At 43.8% G+C, this 17,293-nt stretch overlaps 1 protein-coding gene across 3 annotated transcripts in view; it reads right to left on the bottom strand.

The window, feature by feature from the left end:
- Positions 1–17,293, bottom strand: part of nf1a (neurofibromin 1a) — a 158,180-nt gene that overhangs the window by 91,737 nt on the left and 49,150 nt on the right. For 2 of the 3 annotated variants that reach the window (XM_085915635.1, XM_085915638.1), the window contains exons 18-28: positions 16,488–16,561; positions 12,126–12,209; positions 11,432–11,818; positions 10,192–10,331; positions 9,965–10,087; positions 4,928–5,011; positions 4,723–4,839; positions 3,590–3,771; positions 3,283–3,494; positions 1,059–1,220; positions 705–802 (exon numbers count right to left, since the gene is read on the bottom strand). In XM_085915635.1, coding sequence (XP_085771761.1) covers positions 705–802; positions 1,059–1,220; positions 3,283–3,494; positions 3,590–3,771; positions 4,723–4,839; positions 4,928–5,011; positions 9,965–10,087; positions 10,192–10,331; positions 11,432–11,818; positions 12,126–12,209; positions 16,488–16,561 — 1,663 coding nt within the window. The remainder of the gene's footprint in view (positions 1–704; positions 803–1,058; positions 1,221–3,282; positions 3,495–3,589; positions 3,772–4,722; positions 4,840–4,927; positions 5,012–9,964; positions 10,088–10,191; positions 10,332–11,431; positions 11,819–12,125; positions 12,210–16,487; positions 16,562–17,293) is intronic. The other variant, XM_085915636.1, reaches the window with a different exon arrangement.

Here is a 17,293-nt window from a genome sequence, read left to right as displayed (position 1 = left end):
ATCACCAAATGATTCCCGAGCGCGGCACCACTGCTGCTCACTGCTCCCCTCTCCACCAGGGGATGGATCAAAATCACATTGGGATGGGTTAAATACAGAGGACAAATTTCACCACACCCAAATGTGTGTGTGACGATGATCATTGGGACTTTAACTTTAACCAGCTTTCCCAGGCCTGAACAGACAAGAAATAATCGCTCAATTTATAAAGTTCTTTCACACTGCGAGTGAAGTCAAATTTAAAATGAATGATTCCTACAAAATGCGCACATGGGATGAAAACAGAAGAAAAATAGCAGGGAGCAAAAGCTGGACATGAAAATGAAAAAAGAGAAAGGCTATAGGAACTTATTTCCCATTTCATCAGAAGAGGGGATTCATTTTGTCTTAAGCCAGCCACACTTGATTTGTTGCAAAGTACTGTTGCCACATCATTTACTTTTAATTGATATTTGGAATCACATCCAAACTATTAGTTGCAGATAGACCCACGAAAAAACAGTTCTTGACCCCCACCCCCACACAGCACAAAATGACGGAATAGTTCAGTTGTGTCAATAAGAGAAGGTGAGTGTATGGGCCACAGCACCACCATGTGGATAAATTCTATATATTAAAAGCAGATATCTATGGCTGTTCCATTACTCATGTGGAGGGTAAACTATAATTCAAGGAAGTGACAAAAAGGGACAAAAGCATCATACCGAGTGGAGTCCACCTCAAAACTGATGTGCTCAGGGGTTGATATGACCCCTTTTAACAAAGGCTCCAGTAACTTCTGCAGGTATGCTGCTCCATAGACCTAATATATAACCACAATGAATTCAAAATTATTTTAGTTTACATCGTTTCAAAAGAAATTCCTGTATGGTATAATTTACTATAATACAATACATAATGTAACATAACAAAATACAATACAAGATAACATACTTTAACACACTAAGATGTAATACAATTCTACAATACAACATAATACAATATAATGAGAACAGTATTACAATTAAGAAGAAGAAGAAAAATCCCCCAAAATTAGTTGCAGTTGAGAGGTTTCCTACCTTAAAACAAAAGGTCATTATTTTGCTTGCCAGGCTGTTTCCCCGAAAAAGGGTTTGCATGGAGTCAGCAAGCTCCACCTCTTTGGAGAACATATTCCAGAGCAACTGGTAGAGGAGGTGACGGGAGTCGAACAATGTCACCAGGACCCGAGCAAGCTCATCCTTAAAATGTAGATTAATACATTATTGCTTGAAAACAATACAATAGAATATATGATTACCGTATTTTCCGGATTATAAAGCGCACCGGGTTATAAGGCGCACCTTCAATGAATGGCCCATTTTAAAAGTTTGTCCATATATAAGACGCACCGGATTATAAGGCGCATAAAATAGAAGCTATACTGCAACAAACCGAGGTTGACTAGGGTTGCGGTATGCATCCTCTAGCCAATAACCAATGAGCCCTCTGTAAACAATCGCGTTTCTCAAACTATCTCCTATAAAATGATCAGAACTGACTAAAGTTCGATCTAAAGCATTGGTACTGCTTACCTATGTTTCCCTTCCATATCGATCCGTAAATTTACTCAAAACATTAACAGAGCAGCCTATTTTGACATGAAATAGCCTCGTGCGTATAGCAGCTATCACTATCGCATTAGCCACCCACAAAGTCCCATGAGCCTCAGCAAAGTGTAAACAATCGCGTTTCTCCAACGACCACCTATAAAATGATCGGAACTGACTAAAGTTCGATCTAACGCTTACTGCTTACCTACGTTTCCCTTCCATAACAATCCGTAAATGTACTTGAAACATTAACAGAGCAGCCTATTTTGACATGAAATAGCCTCGTGTGTATAGCAGCTATCATTATAGCATTATCCACCCGTAAACTCCCATGAGACTCAGCTCGCAGACTCCCATGAGCCTCAGCAAAGTGTAAACAATCGCGTTTCTCAAACGAGCTCCTATAAAATGATCGGAACTGACTAAAGTTTGATCTAACACATTGGTACTGCTTACCTATATTTCCCTTCCATATTGATCCGTAAATGTATTCGAAACATTAACGGAGCAGCCTATTTTGAAATGAAATAGCCTCACGGTACAACAGCTATTCAGTTACGCTCCCTGACTACGGTTGCCGTAATGCTGGGAAGCGACGCGACCTTGTAATTTACTAGTCGTACTAAAACCTACTGAAACATTTTGGCAGAGCACTGTGTACAACCAGTATGGATCAACAAATTCATCAATTGATCCATATATAAAGGCGCACCGGACTATAGGGCGCACTGTCGGCTTTTGAGAAAATGTTTGGTTTTTAAGTGCGCCTTATAGTCCGGAAAATACGGTACCTTACATAAATCCACATTTGCTTTCCACAATAAGAAATACATGATTTCAGACATCCAAAGAGAATGTTGGATTGTTAACAATTCTCCCAGGTGAATTCCTTGTCTTCAAACTACTAGAAATATTTAATACAGCCTCACTTCAACCCCCTCTGACCCAAGCCACACCCTTTACTAATGTGAACATGCATGAGACATGGACTTTAAAAGCCAAGCAAAAAAGCCATTCTTAACACAGTGCTGCCACGTTGCTTGCATGAGTTATTCATGATGGAGCGTTGAGTTACTTTGTCTCAAGAGCCGTATTTCCTTGTTCTTGACCAAAGCCAAGTAAACCAGCCAAGGTAATCGACACTACGGCGTATGCCCACCTACACTCGGTCAATGATTGACAACACGCTTAGATAACACTAAAGCCTTCTGAAGCAGCTATCTCTGCAGGATATTTTTGTCAAGGCGTGTTGTGTTTCAAAGTAATCATTCAAATACAATTTGAAGCACAAGAGGCATTCCAGACAGGGATGAAGATCATTTTAATAATAATCTGATGTCAGATCATACAGAATGGAACCTTGATTTACCTGCCATCATGTATGAAGGCAAAGAAGATTCTTACCCACTGGGATCCCGGAACAACATTAGCCAGCCAAGGTAATCGACACTACGGCGTATGCCCACCTACACTCGGTCAATGATTGACAACACGCTTAGATAACACTAAAGCCTTCTGAAGCAGCAATCTCTGCAGGATATTCTTGTCAAGGCGTGTTGTGTTTCAAAGTAATCATTCAAATAAAATTTGAAGCACAAGAGGCATTCCAGACAGGGATGAAGATCATTTTAATAATAATCTGATGTCAGATCATACAGAATGGAACCTTAATTTACCTGCCATCATGTATGAAGGCAAAGAAGATTCTTACCCACTGGGATCCCGGAACAACATTAGCCAGTGCCATGGCAATAGGTAGTTCTCCCTGGTCTCCCATCATAGTGACCAGCTCAACCAGCCTCTCAAAGCGGTCAGCCAGAACAGTCTCAGCCAGCGTGTCAAACTCGGTTCCCTGTTGCAAGATCTTTGTCAACACTTCCATAAATGTGGCTCGAGTTTGCAGATCTTTGTGGTAACCCAGACCTGGGCATTCAGATTTGAAAAAGAGAAAAAAACTTAACTACATTTTACAAAGCAAATTTCCATAAATGCTAAAAGTGTGACAAAGTCAAACTTACCAATAGAGTGCATGAGGCCGCTATCTACGTTAGCATTGAGGAGGTTGGACATGGCCAGGACAGTACAGTGGCGAAGAGAGGCCAGGCGGCGAGACATCCCCCTCTTGCATCCGCTGACTGCCTGACCCTCATCCTCTACCTCACTACAATCATTTAGCAGATTCATGAATAGGGTGAAGTACCTACGGGATTACAAAAAATACTTTTGACAATTATTTCTCTTACCACTTACTTACGTAGCATATCCTAGCAAGGTTGACAACTATAACTGTGCAGTCTGTTTGAGGTTGAGTTCAGGCAAAAGACCTGTTTGTTGAAGATGTTTCACCTTTAATTTAAATGGTGTCATCTGTTCTAACTTTTCTAATTTTTTAAGCGTGGAGTCTCCGTATTCATGCGACTGGAAGGCACATCTTCTGTGGTCATAATGGTCAAAATATTGTTGCTGTTGCTGCACAGCATGCCTGGTGGAGGATCTGCCTGCACACTATTTGGTCATTACCTGTCTAGTAGAAAAGAAAGTCATTTGTAGCCACTCTTTGGTAGATAAGATAATCTTTGGGGATGCGAGAATATTGTTACAGATAATGGGTGTTGGCACAAACCGCCTTCTAGGTTTAGACTAGGTCATTCTACAAAACCCAATTCCAATAAAATACGAACATTGTGTAAAATGTAAATTATAACAATATTTGGAAAATAATTTTCAACCTCTATTTAACTGAATACTGATTCATGTTATTGTTACTTTGGAATTGCATACATTTGATGCATTCCAAAAAAGCTGGGACTGGGGTAACAAAATACTGGAAAAGAAAACTATGCTAAAACAAAAGAACATGAAAGTGTGTATGTTAGACCCAATTCCCTGACAATATCCAAATGAAATTGAGTGGGATGCATCAAAAAGTGCATCCAGTGTGAAAACTATGCCAAACATATGACAGTGGTGACACCTAATTAGATGTGGTCCTATCATGGAAAAATCTCACTGACTGCAAGCAATGTCAACTTTCCACTAATAGAGGGTACTAATAGAACAAATGGAAACTCTTTGACTCTGAGGCACTGTTTTCCTTGTTACAAGGTGGTGTAATGACTTATTTGTAAAAATTAAGGAAATATATTCTAACTTGAGAAAAAGCTGTGATTTGGCCTCCATGAGCTCCACTCCATCGCCCTCCTCAGGTTGCAGAGGAAGACCAGCAAGCAGAGAGACAACTGCCTCCATACTGGCCTGGTCAAGATCCCTGTATCACACACAGACGGGCAAGAAACAATGAAGCATGCAATCAATACTGTGATCAATGTAAGACACTACTGGCAACCAAGCTATACCTTGTCAAACACTTGATGTCATCATCAGCTGCTTGATTGGAAGTTCCCATCACCCAGTCAGTCAGGTATTCCACCATCTTATTTCTTAAAACAAAAATCAATTATTAAAACTCACAGCGGTAATTGTCACAAAAAGACCATTTTCCATACATGGGTCAAGGAAGGGGTGCTGGTACCCATTTATAACCCAACTCACAAGAGGCCTGACTTCCAGCTTTCACAGACGGACGCATGACTCAATGATAAATGTTTGTGCTTGACCATAGTTTTTACTTTTGGTGTATAAAATACTCAAACTTCAACGGAGCTTCGCGCCTTTTTAGCATCTACAAGTACTTATGAAACGACGCACCAGCCCAGACAGAGAGTAATAGGGCAAAAAGTGTGACTTTTGGGATAGTCTGGCATGTATTATCTGCTTTTACATTGATTTCTGTAGAAAACGATGCTTCTACTTACAAACGTTTCTACTTACGAACCCGATCGCGGAACCAATTAAGTTTGTAAGTAGTATACTACACTGTGTGCACAAGTGTGAATTTTGAACATATGACCATTTTTATGCATGTTTTCCAACACCATGGTGTATAAGCTAGAATGCTTACTCGATACAAGCAAATGAAGTGATGTGTATTTATACGAAGGATGGTTGGGCCTGTTCTGCAGAGGAGGTATTGGTCGGTGTGTGTGGGTTTTCTATGTACTTTTATTTTTATGACCTCCTCTGGACATCAGAACATCCCACGATACATAAACTGTCAGTAGTCAGAACACTATACGAACGAACAACAATAATCACGGACCCGGAGGACAGAACACAGGAAGAAAAGCAAATACAACACGCACTCAAAAAATGTCAGTATCCACAATGGGCAATAACTAAAGGTGCAGAACAGGTAAAGAACAAAAAAGACACAACACAGGGGGAAAGAAAAAAGAAAACACAGAAACAAGAACCCAGCGGTATGGTGACGTTGCCGTATGTGAAAGGAATTACGGAACACATCAAAAGGGCCATGAAAAAATGTAACATAAACACACCTATCAAACCACACACAACACTCCGTCAGATACTGGTCCGCCCAAAAGACAGAATCAACCCGGAAAATAAATGCAACTCCATATACGAGATAACATGCAAAACTCTTATACTCAGGAGCAACTTATGTGATTTTTTTCACAAATTTTCAAAATTAAAAAATCCGCGATGTAGTAAAATCGTGATAAACGAACCGCGATGTAGCAAGGGATTACTGTCATTTGAACTGCAAGTCACATCACCCTTGCCGCGCGGCGGTTGTTTACATAATGGAAAAAGGATTCGATCACGGGATGATGAAGATGACGAAGGGCCCCACGTACTACTGGCATCATTAGCGTTGCAGCACCAACTCCAATGAACACGACATCTCATCCGCATGACTGACACCCGTCTCCCCAAACAGATGTTATCTCCCAGCTGGAGAGAGCTGCAATGTGGCTGCTGCCATAATTGTCTGGAGCGAAGTGAGCAACAGAGCTCAGGAAACTCAGACAGGCTGAACTGCAGCAACAACGAAGCTCATCATCCATTTTTAGAAAGCATAATTTGCAGACCTAAAATAGTTTGCATTTGCAGGTACTTTGAAGCATATTTAGAAGTACAGCACCACTGTGTCTGTATCGGTGCATCGAATATAAAATTACGTTTTACAGTGATCTCATTTATTCGGGGGAAAGAAATTACACAATGTGGAAAAAAATAATTGCACGATAATGACAAATTACAGTAATTTTCGGACTATAAATTGCGGATTTTGTTATAGTTTGGGTGGGGAGGACGACTTAATATCAGGAGCGACTTGTGATTTTTTTCAAACATTTTCAAAATTCAAAAATCCCCGATGTAGTGAAACCGCGATAAACAAACCGCAATGTAGCAAGGTATTACTGTCATTTGAACTGCAAGATGGCGGCGCGTACACACGCAGCGGCCTCTCTCCGTCCCTGCCGATCGGTGTTTTTGTTCATTTAATGAGTGTTTGTCAGACAGTTTTATGTGTTTGTCTGATCGCACCACATTGCGCTACGAGTACAGCAGGCGGGTTCTGCTCGACGTCGGCGAAAGCGAGTTTTGCGGCGTTTCGGACTTTGATACGGGGACATTAAAGTCACTGGGACTACAATGCCTGCATCATCGCCGGACTCGTCTGCTACTCCTTCCCCGGACCAGTAGCGTCGGAAGCGGTGTGCGTGGAGGCTGAAGAGGGGAAAGCGCGGAGGCGTCCGGGCCAGGCTAGCGGCGTGCCCAACTCGCCCGGCCGTGCCTTCCATTCTTCTGGCGACTGTCCGGTCGCTGGACACCGGACTCTGCTGTGCTACTGGAGCGGCTGGCGTGCTATCGAGCGGACCGGGCACTTATTACTTCTTCGTTGCTCTTGTCTGTTCGTTTTTACTCTTTGTGCTATTTGGTGCGAGTGTTGTGTACTGTCTAGTCACCGTGGGACGGTGGGGAACGTAATTTCGATCTCTTTGTGTGCCTGGCATGTGGAGAAATTGACAATAAAGCGGACTTTGACTTTGAAGTGACGTCAACCGTGCCGCGTGGCGGTTGGTTACATAAAGGACAAAGGATTCGATCACGGGATGATGAAGAGCCCCACGTACTACCGGCATCATTTGCGGCTTTGTTTGTAAGTGACACGGAGGATGAAGAGTTTGAAGGATTTAAGGATTTGGAGTGACACAGAAGGTTTGAAAAACTATTATGGCTTTTACGCACGTCCGGTCCTTCTCGACAGGAGCTCTCTTTCACCTTCGTGGAATGGAAGTCGGGGGCCGGCGCTCGGCCGGGTGGCTGTCCGGGGACAATGGATGGGGCTCGGATATGGCTTTTACGCACGCTCGGTCATACTCTACGGAGCTTTCTTTCACCTCCGTGGATGGAAGTTCAGTAGTTGTTGGCTCGTTGAACTCTTGTTTTGTCAAATAAAGAGCCGTTTACCAAACCCACATCTTTCCTGGTACTTTGTTAACGCTACAATATAGTTATATACTAGATCTGTGCAGCGCGTGCGCGCGGCGTTGTTGACATAAAGGAGAAGAATTTGATCGATGGATTTAATGATTTGGAGTGACAGAGATGGTTTGATAATATTGTTGTAATATGATCGTTATTTGAAATATACTTCATATATCATTATATGGGTCTAGAAATGCAACCGACGTCAGCATATGCGTCGCATACGCGGCATTGTTTACATAAAGCACGATCGATGGATTTAATGAATTGGAGTGACACAGATGGTTTGATAAACGTGTTATTTATGTAATACTTACTTGAATAACTCTGAATGTTACGTCAGGCCTGTTCTCAGCTCCTCGTTTGTGTATATGTCACGTTAGCATACCGTATTGTTTAGCCTGTTGTTGCTGGTTCATGTCTGTTTTTGGTGTTGGATTTTGACAAATAAATTTGCCCCAAAAGTGCGACTCATACTCCGGTGCAACTTATATATGTATTTTTTCACTTTATTGTGCATTTTATGGCTGGTGCGACTTGTACTCCAGAGTGACTTATAGTCAGAAAATTACGGTAATATGTAAAATGGAAGAATTTATAAACGTGAAATGTAAGCTTTAAGATGAGCTGGTTGGACCTTTTCGAGTTAAAGATGGACTTAAAATTAACTCTACAATTAAAAAAATAATAATTTAAGTTAACCTACTGCCAGTTTTTAGAAGACACTTTTTTCAAGCAGTGGTACAGGAAAAGGTTTGCATCTTTCAGGAACACCTTGATTTAAATTGCATGCAGCAAAGTACTCCATTGTGTGGCTCACTGGTAAAGGCCTTAAAGATGATAGAATAAAGACGTGGCCCCCTTCTTCACCTGACCTAAATTTTATTGAGAACTTGTGGGCCCTTCCGAAACAGTACACGTCTGTGAACATTTTCTGGGAGGCTGTGGTGGTTGCTGCACAAAAAGTTAATTGTCAACAGATCAAGAAGCTGATGGACTCCATGGATGGAAGTTTTATAACTGTTGGGTCTAATTGGTCACATTTTTTAATGTTAATTTGTAGATTTTGAACTATTATTCTTATTTTAAAAAGTTAAGTAAACAAGAGATTTTGTGAAAAATTGAGTGAAAGATTAGTGAGGTGAAAAGTGGAAATTTTCCATTTTTACATTAGTTGCATAATAATTCTGCACACTCATGCCCCGTGCTATCAGTGTGTATTTAAACGCCGTTCTCCCGTCACATTTAAATCCACAAAGTAGTGCATTTGCAAAAGATGACGCACAAAGTTGCGAGGGATCACTGTATTTATAATATCACTATGGCCATTATCACACTCAGTGGTAAACAATTGCAATATTTGTTTAAGAGCAGTGAGTGTAGCCTTCACGTCAAAGTTTGTAAAGATTCATTCAGGGTCACCAAATTTTCACAAACTGTTTTAGTGATATTTCTTGTCGCAAGGACGTTAAAAAATTCCTTGCATCAAGAAACATTGGCTGGAAACTGTCTGGTAACAGTTTGTTGAACATTTCTGACCTTGAATGAACACTGACAAACCCGATGAGAACACATTTGCTGCCCTTGAAAACACTCGCATTTGTTTATTTGCAAAATTATTTTTTCTAATAAATTTAGCTTTGCTAAAGGACCATACAATACAGAAGATAGAATACAATACAAACAATTAAGCTTAAAATGAATTTTATATTTATGTTTGAAATTGACCCAGTGGAAATGATTTGAGACTGCAAATGTTTCCTGCTACTCACAATGTGGATTTAAGAAATAACTTTTGATTACGGTACATAAATACATACAGCAATTGTTCAATTATTAATTATCTTGTCTTATTTGTTTTTTGTTAAATAAAACCCTTGCTTTTTTTTTTTTAAAGGCTCCTCACAATGAGAGAGTTGCTCTAATGAAATGATTAATAAGCAGAATTGCAGCTCCTCAAAGAAAATTGGTAATTTTGAGCCGTTTCATGAATTATTATATGCACCGTTTGTGTATCTGTGGAAAACGCAATTTACCTGAACTTCATCTCCTGGCAAAAGGACAGGTCATCTCTTCTCTCCATCATTACCTCTACTAGCTGGCACAATTTGGTTTTGATCTGGATAGCATGTACCATGTTGCCAAGAATGCGAACATACCTAAGAAAAACACAGCCAAATGTCAAATCTGAAGACAGTCGCCTCGTGCGTTGTTATATATAGTTGTAAAGACACCACGCATGTGCACTGCAGTTATTTCTGACCTGACGAGGTTAAGCATCATGGTCTCAATGCTGGCCTGTCCTAGGTGTTCAGAACTGCCCTCTGTGTGGTTATCCAGCAGGTTTTTCATTATTGCAATAGTCTGCTCCACAAATTGGGTGTTAGTGTCATTGATTGGAACCTGGAAATGTACAATCACAGAGCAAATTTTAAACAAGCAATGCATAAAGAGCATCTAGAACCACATCTTACATCATTATGCTATGTTTTTTACTTATGTCTTGACTTACGGCCATTGACTTTTTCAACACACAATCATAGCTAGGCTCGAATACAGTTAAGTAGTACAGCTTTGAATTCTACAGCAACTACCTCAGTTGTACAATTGAAAAGAAAAGTATTTTTAGCAGGTAGTTAAATGCATTTTGTTGTGCATGCTGCGGAAACTGAGTAATACTGCGCTGTCCAGATCAGAACATCAAATAGGTGAAGAATAGTAGAATGTTTTTTTTCTTCATACGAGCCATTTATCGTTTGTACAGTAGCGATGACGCAGCATTAACATATTTGCTTGGACACTGTCAGCAGTTCAGCTCACCCATGTTGTTTTTGACTCAGTATGCACAATTATTGAAAAGAAAATCTGAACGATGTTACAATAAAGATGCAACCTTGCAAATGAGAAGAAAGAAATATTAATGTCTTAAAGAGGTAGTTTGCAGTTTTCAAACTGATAGCAAGAGTTGAACGTAGTTGAACTCCTCCCTCCTCTACCCTAAACATTGTAAACCACGGCTGGCAAATTTGCTACCTTGTTGCAATAAGCTTCATGTTATTGATTTGGTAATGTTCATACTTTTTTAAATGTACGTGAACAATTGAAACCAAAGGTGCTGGCGTCCACACGCAGCTATAGTGTGTGCCTGCAAAAGTCCCTTCTGCCTTCACAGTCACAATTGCTCTCAATCCGTTGTTGCTTTTTAAACATCAGTTAAAAAACATTCTACTGTCAGATCAAACAGACACTTTAACTGGATGACAAGAAAGTGTTTTGAAAACAGCAATGTTCTTTTAAGTTCAACTAAAGCTGCATTAAAATGTTTATGGCCTCTGAGTAATTAATAAATTAGCTCGTGTGTAATGGCGGAGCCGAGAAAAATATTGCCATGTGTGAAATAACTATGGGTAAAAAATCAATTAGTTATTGCATTTGGGTACGTAAGATGAACAAGAAATCAATACGAGCAGATTTGACATGAGGGGTTAAAAACCTCCACTCACCGGACCCTGTGTGTCAAAGAATTTACCAATGCTGTTCCTCAACTTATTGAAGAGCATGGGGTAAAGGGCAGGGCTAAGCTCCATCCCGAGCAAGTCTTTAACGTTGGTACGAACATGAAGGCCCACTCTGTCATGGCCACACACCAGCAAGGACAGCAGCCGATCGATAAAGCGGCTGACTGGTGTCTCACTCGAAGCAGAGGAGGAGCAGGAGGCTGAGGCCATGGGATTGGAGAGCTCACATGGGCCCATGGAAATCATTGAATGCTTGCGCTCATTCATAGAGCCCATAGGTGGGCTATAGGTGGCAGGGCCAGGAGTGCTGCGTTGCTGGAGGCACACACCACCCAGAGCACACAGAAAGCCTGTCATGTTGATCCACTCCTGCTGTTGGAATAAGACACAATCAGTGGATGGCATCAGGGTCTTCCCTACACTTTGATTATATTACAGCAGGACCTTTAAGGACCACATTGTAATGATAATCCCTGGGTTTATTAATGTGGATCTTGTGTGGATATTGATACTGGCTACGTTGCTTTCTAGTGGCTCTTTTATAAAACAAGCACCTGCGTCTTTAACAGAACATACAAATCCCCACTAATGACTTAAAATTACATTGACTTAAATATCACTCAAATAATGAACACAGATAAAAAGAAATAGGAGACTGATCCCTCTGTAGGATACTTACCTGCCCATCATCTGCCTTGTTTTTGGGGAAATTTAGAATTTGTTTTGTTGCTTGGTCCCATTTAGCATACGTGTCCTCCCAAGCCTAAAGTTGGAACAATCACAACCAACCATCAAGCTATTGACACTGACATTTTTAAGATAACAGTGGAACCCTGGTTCACAAAACACTTTCTAAAAAATATTCTTGGGCTAAGCTTCAATTCCCAACCAGTCATGGCATGAAAACAGAAAGTTCAGTTATGGTTTATGTTACACAGCGTAAACATCACTGTCATCATCTGCCATGCATCGGTGGGATCTGTGTAATGTATCTCACTTTTTTGTTTTGCTTTAAATTAATCCCCAGTATCACACCAAAGTAACTGAAAACGTGATGTTATGGTGTCATTAGGAAGCTTACAACTGTATAACTGCTGTTGAAAAAAAGGAGGAAATAACAGCTTCTCATGAAAATGGCGTTTGCGTTTATGATCTCGCTGTGCAGTTTGGTTTGGCGAGATCAAACATCTGTAATATTGTACTATCCGTCCGTCCATCCATCCGTCCGTCCATCCGTCCATCCATCCATCCATCCATCCATCCATCCATCTTCTTCCGCTTATCCGGGGCCGGGTCGCGGGGGCAGCAGCTTTAGGAGGGACTCCCTGACTTCCCTCTCCCCAGCCACTTCATCCAGCTCATCCCAGGGGATCCCAAGGCGTTCCCAGGCCAGCCGAGAGACAGTCACTCCAGCTCGTCCTGGGTCGTCCCCGGGGTCTCCTACTGGTGGGACATGCTTGGAACACTTCCCCAGGGAGGCGTTCAGGAGGCATCCTAATGAGATGCCCGAGCCACCTCATTTGACTCCTCTCAACGTGGAGGAGCAGCGGCTCTACTCCGAGTCTCTCCCGGATGACTGAGCTTCTCACCCTATCTCTAAGGGAGAGCCTGGATACCCTAGGGTAGGAGCGTAGATCGACCGGTAAATCGAGAGCTTTGCCATTTGGCTCAGCTCTCTCTTCACCACGACGGACCAGTACAGAGTCCGCGTTACTGCCGACGCTGCATCGATCCGCCTGTCGATCCCGCGCTCAATCCTGCCCTCACTCGTGAACAAGACCCCAAGATACTTGAACTCCTCCAATTGGGGCAGGATCTCATCCCTGATCCGGAGAAGGTATTCCACCCTTTTTTGACCGAGGACCATGGACTCGGATTTGGAGGTGCTGACCCTCATCCCGACCGCTTCACACTCGGCTGCGAACCGCTCCAGTGAGAGCTGGAGATCACGACCTGAAGAAGCCAACAGCACCACGTCATCTGCAAAAAGCAGTGACGCGATGCTGAGGTCCCCAAACCGGACCCGCTCAACGCCTCGACTGCGCCTAGAAATTCTGTCCATAAAAATTATGAACAGAATCGGTGACAAAGGGCAGCCTTGGGGGAGTCCAACCCTCACTGGGAACGTATCCGACTTACTGCCGGAAATGCGGACCAAACTCTGGAATCGGTGATACAGGGACCGAACCGCCCTTATCAGTTGGCTCGGCACCCCGTACTCCCAAAACACCCTCCACAGAACCTCCCGAGGGACACGGTCGAACGCCTTCTCTAAGTCCACAAAACACATGTGGACTGGTTGGGCGAACTCCCATGCAACCTCGAGGATCCTGCTGAGGGTGTAGAGCTGGTCCACTGTTCCACGGCCAGGACGAAAGCCACACTGCTCCTCCTGAATCCGAGGCTTGACCTCCTGACGGATCCTCTTCTCCAGCACCCCTGGATAGACCTTACCAGGGAGGCTGAGGAGTGTGATTCCCCTGTAATTGCCTCCCTCCAGTCCCCCTTCTTAAAGAGGGGAACCACCCCCCCAGTCTGCCAATCCAGAGGCACCGTCCCCGATGTCCACGCAATGCTGTAGAGGCGTGTCAGCCATGACAGCCCCACAACATCCAGAGCCTTTAGGAACTCCGGGCGGATCTCATCCACCCCCGGGGCCCTGCCACCGAGAAGTTTTTTAACTATCTCAATGACTTTGACCCCAGAGATTGGAGAGTCCGCCTCAGAGTCTTCAGGCCCTGCTTCCACAATGGAAGGCGTGCCGGTGGAATTGAGCAGGTCTTCGAAGTATTCTCCCCACCGACTCACGACGTCCCGAGTCGAGGTCAGCAGCACACCATCTCCACTGTAAACAGTGTTGACTGTGCACTGCTTCCCCCTCCTGAGACGCCGGATGGTGGACCAGAATTTCCTCGAAGCCGTCCGGGAGTCATTCTCTGTGGCCTCGCCAAACTCCTCCCACGCCCGGGTTTTTGCCTCAGCAACCGCCGAAGCCACATTCCGCTCGGCCGGTACCTGTCAGCTGCCTCCGGAGTCCCGCAGGCCAAAACGGCCCTATAGGACTCCTTCTTCAGCTTGACGGCATCCCTTACCGCCGGTGTCCACCAGCGGGTTCGGGGATTGCCGCCACGACAGGCACCAACAACCTTACGGCCACAGCTCCGGTCGGCTGCCTCAACAATGGAGGCGCGGAACAAGGTCCACTCGGACTCAATGTCCCCCGCCTCACCCGGGACGTGGGAAAAGCTCTGCCGGAGGTGGGAGTTGAAGCTCTTCCTGACAGGGGATTCTGCCAGACGTTCCCAGCAGACCCTCACAGAGTGTTTGGGTCTGCCAGGTCGGACCGGCATCTTCCCCCACCATCGGAGCCAACCCACCACCAGGTGGTGATCAGTTGACAGCTCCGCCCCTCTCTTCACCCTAGTGTCCAAAACATGCGGCCGCAAATCCGATGACACGACTACAAAGTCGATCAACGAACTGCGGCCTAGGGTGTCCTGGTGCCAAGTGCACACATGGACACCCTTATGCTTGAACATGGTGTTCATTATAGAAAATCTGTGTCGAGCACAGAAGACCAATAATAGAACACCGCTCGGGTTCAGATCGGGGGGGGGGGGGGGCGTTCGTCCCAATCACGCCCTTCCAGGTCTCACTGTCATTGCCCACGTGAGCATTGAAGTCACCCAGTAGAACGATGGAGTCCCCAGAAGCAGCGCTCTCCAGCACTTCCTCCAGGGACTCCAAGAAGGGTGGGTACTCTGAGCTGCCGTTCGGTGCATAGACACAAACAACAGTTAGGACCCGTCTCCCCACCCGAAGGCGGAGGGAGGCTACCCTCTCGCTCACCGGGGTGAACCCCAATGTGCAGGCGCCCAGCCGGGGGGGCAATAAATATGCCAACACCTGCTCGACGCCTCTCACCGTGGGCAACTCCAGAGTGGAAGAGAGTCCAGCCACTCTCGAGAGGGCTTGTACCAGAGCCCAAACTATGTGTGGAGGCAAGTCCAACTATGTCTATTCGGAAATGTTCTGCCTCACACACCAGTTCGGGCTCCTTTCCAGCCAGACAGGTGACATTCCATGTCCCTAGCCAGCCTCTGCCGCCGGGGATCGGACCGCCAAGGTCCCCGCCTTTGGCCGCCGCCCAGCTCACTTTGCACCCAACCCCTTTGGCCCCTCCTACAAGTGGTGAGCCCATGGGAAATATTGTACTAATATAATAATAATAAGAAATCACGTTTGTACAGCTCTTTCCTGACACCAAAAGACCCTTAATAGACACACAAACAAATAAATAAACAAACATCCCCACATAAATTTAGCATGAAGCTGGGGGCGGTGGGGCGTCCAAGCAGTCCTGAGTCCTCCAACTGTAGCAATGAGCTCCACGGAAGGAGGCCTGTGTGGCACAGCGCCATATCCAAGATATAGTCAACGCCGGTGGTGGACAGTGGCTGCCACCGAACAAAAAAGGCAGAAGGGAGAGCAGGATCCACCACAGCAAGACAGATGGAAATACTAGCCTGCTTGAGTCCATCAGAGTCCATCGCTTCGAAGGAGTGAGCAAACCCAGGCAGTGAGGGCTAATTGCACTGAGACAGGTGAATGCATTTGTCCAAAGAGGAGGCTGGTGATCACTTTAGAAGGAAAATTGGTCTGTACGCAAAATGCTACAATGTTGTCCGGTGTTTTGATAACAGACCCAGTTTTATTTATTTACAGCGTGTGTTTTCACTAATTTCTATATTTTTACCAACACACTGATAAAAAAGGGGTAAAACATCTGTTCTGGGTCTGGAATGGATCAGTTCCCATTCATCTCAATGCTTAGCAATATTGCCTAGTTTCAGAACATTGTGTTTTGCCAACGAAGACTCAGACTGAATTAAGTTCGTCAACCAAAATTCTACTGAAATAAAATTCAATATATTTTATTATTGTTATCGCATGCATTCATACTACCTATAGGTTATTTTAGCTGCCATGCATCCAAACATTTGCAAGCTGACTTGATACAGAAAGATCAGAATCGCTTCACCTCGATGTTTCCTGGTGTGGGATGGTCGATCCTCCTGAGCAAGGCCATTACTCTCTTTTGCAATGTGGAGCGACCTAAGAGCAAAAACTTTACTTCATAAGGATGCTAAAAAGAATCTGCAGCTTTTCTGATTGATAGATTGATTGATCAATGAAATTCAATGATCTATCAAACGCATAACATCAGACAAAAACATATTAAATGGAAAAAGGTTTTGAACCCTGCATCTTGTAGTCTGGTGCGGCCTATCTATGGATTTTTCGTGATTTTTGTGATGTCTAATACATTCATACACTTGTAATTAAAAGGTTGTGGACCACTGTTGATGCGGCACCGCTTTGCTGGGCGGAGGGAAATGTGACCAGACACACGGTCACTGAGGAGAAGTGGTGTGTTTATCTGCCAGACAAATCGTGCCCAATTAACATGAACAAGAGACAAAACGAGACCAAGACAGACATTACTGGAGAAAGGAAAGTTTTATACACAAACCCTCATTATGGGGGACAAAAGAAATGCATATGAACCGCTTTTAAGTTAAAGGCAGTCGATTTGGCTCTTAACGAGGGAAATGGAGCTGTTCATGTACTGTAGATGTTTCCTCCGGTCACTAGGGGGCACTGGGCTAATGTTGATGACATCTTGTTGCGTCACCCTTTTCAGTATTTATTTCCCAATCATGTATTCTCCAAATCTATACGTGTAGCCCGTATCGCATTGCCAACTTTAACCCTGTAATTGGTCCCATTTTATTTATTAGTTTTGTGTTGCTAACGTTCCCGAAACATTAAGTTTATGATGGTCGT

This window comes from Syngnathus leptorhynchus, chromosome 7, assembly GCF_054491065.1.
Source record: "Syngnathus leptorhynchus isolate UIUO chromosome 7, UIUO_Slep, whole genome shotgun sequence".
Taxonomy (NCBI): domain Eukaryota; kingdom Metazoa; phylum Chordata; class Actinopteri; order Syngnathiformes; family Syngnathidae; genus Syngnathus; species Syngnathus leptorhynchus.
Note: the sequence above shows the minus strand (reverse complement) of the source record. Positions and strands in the feature narration are given on the sequence as shown.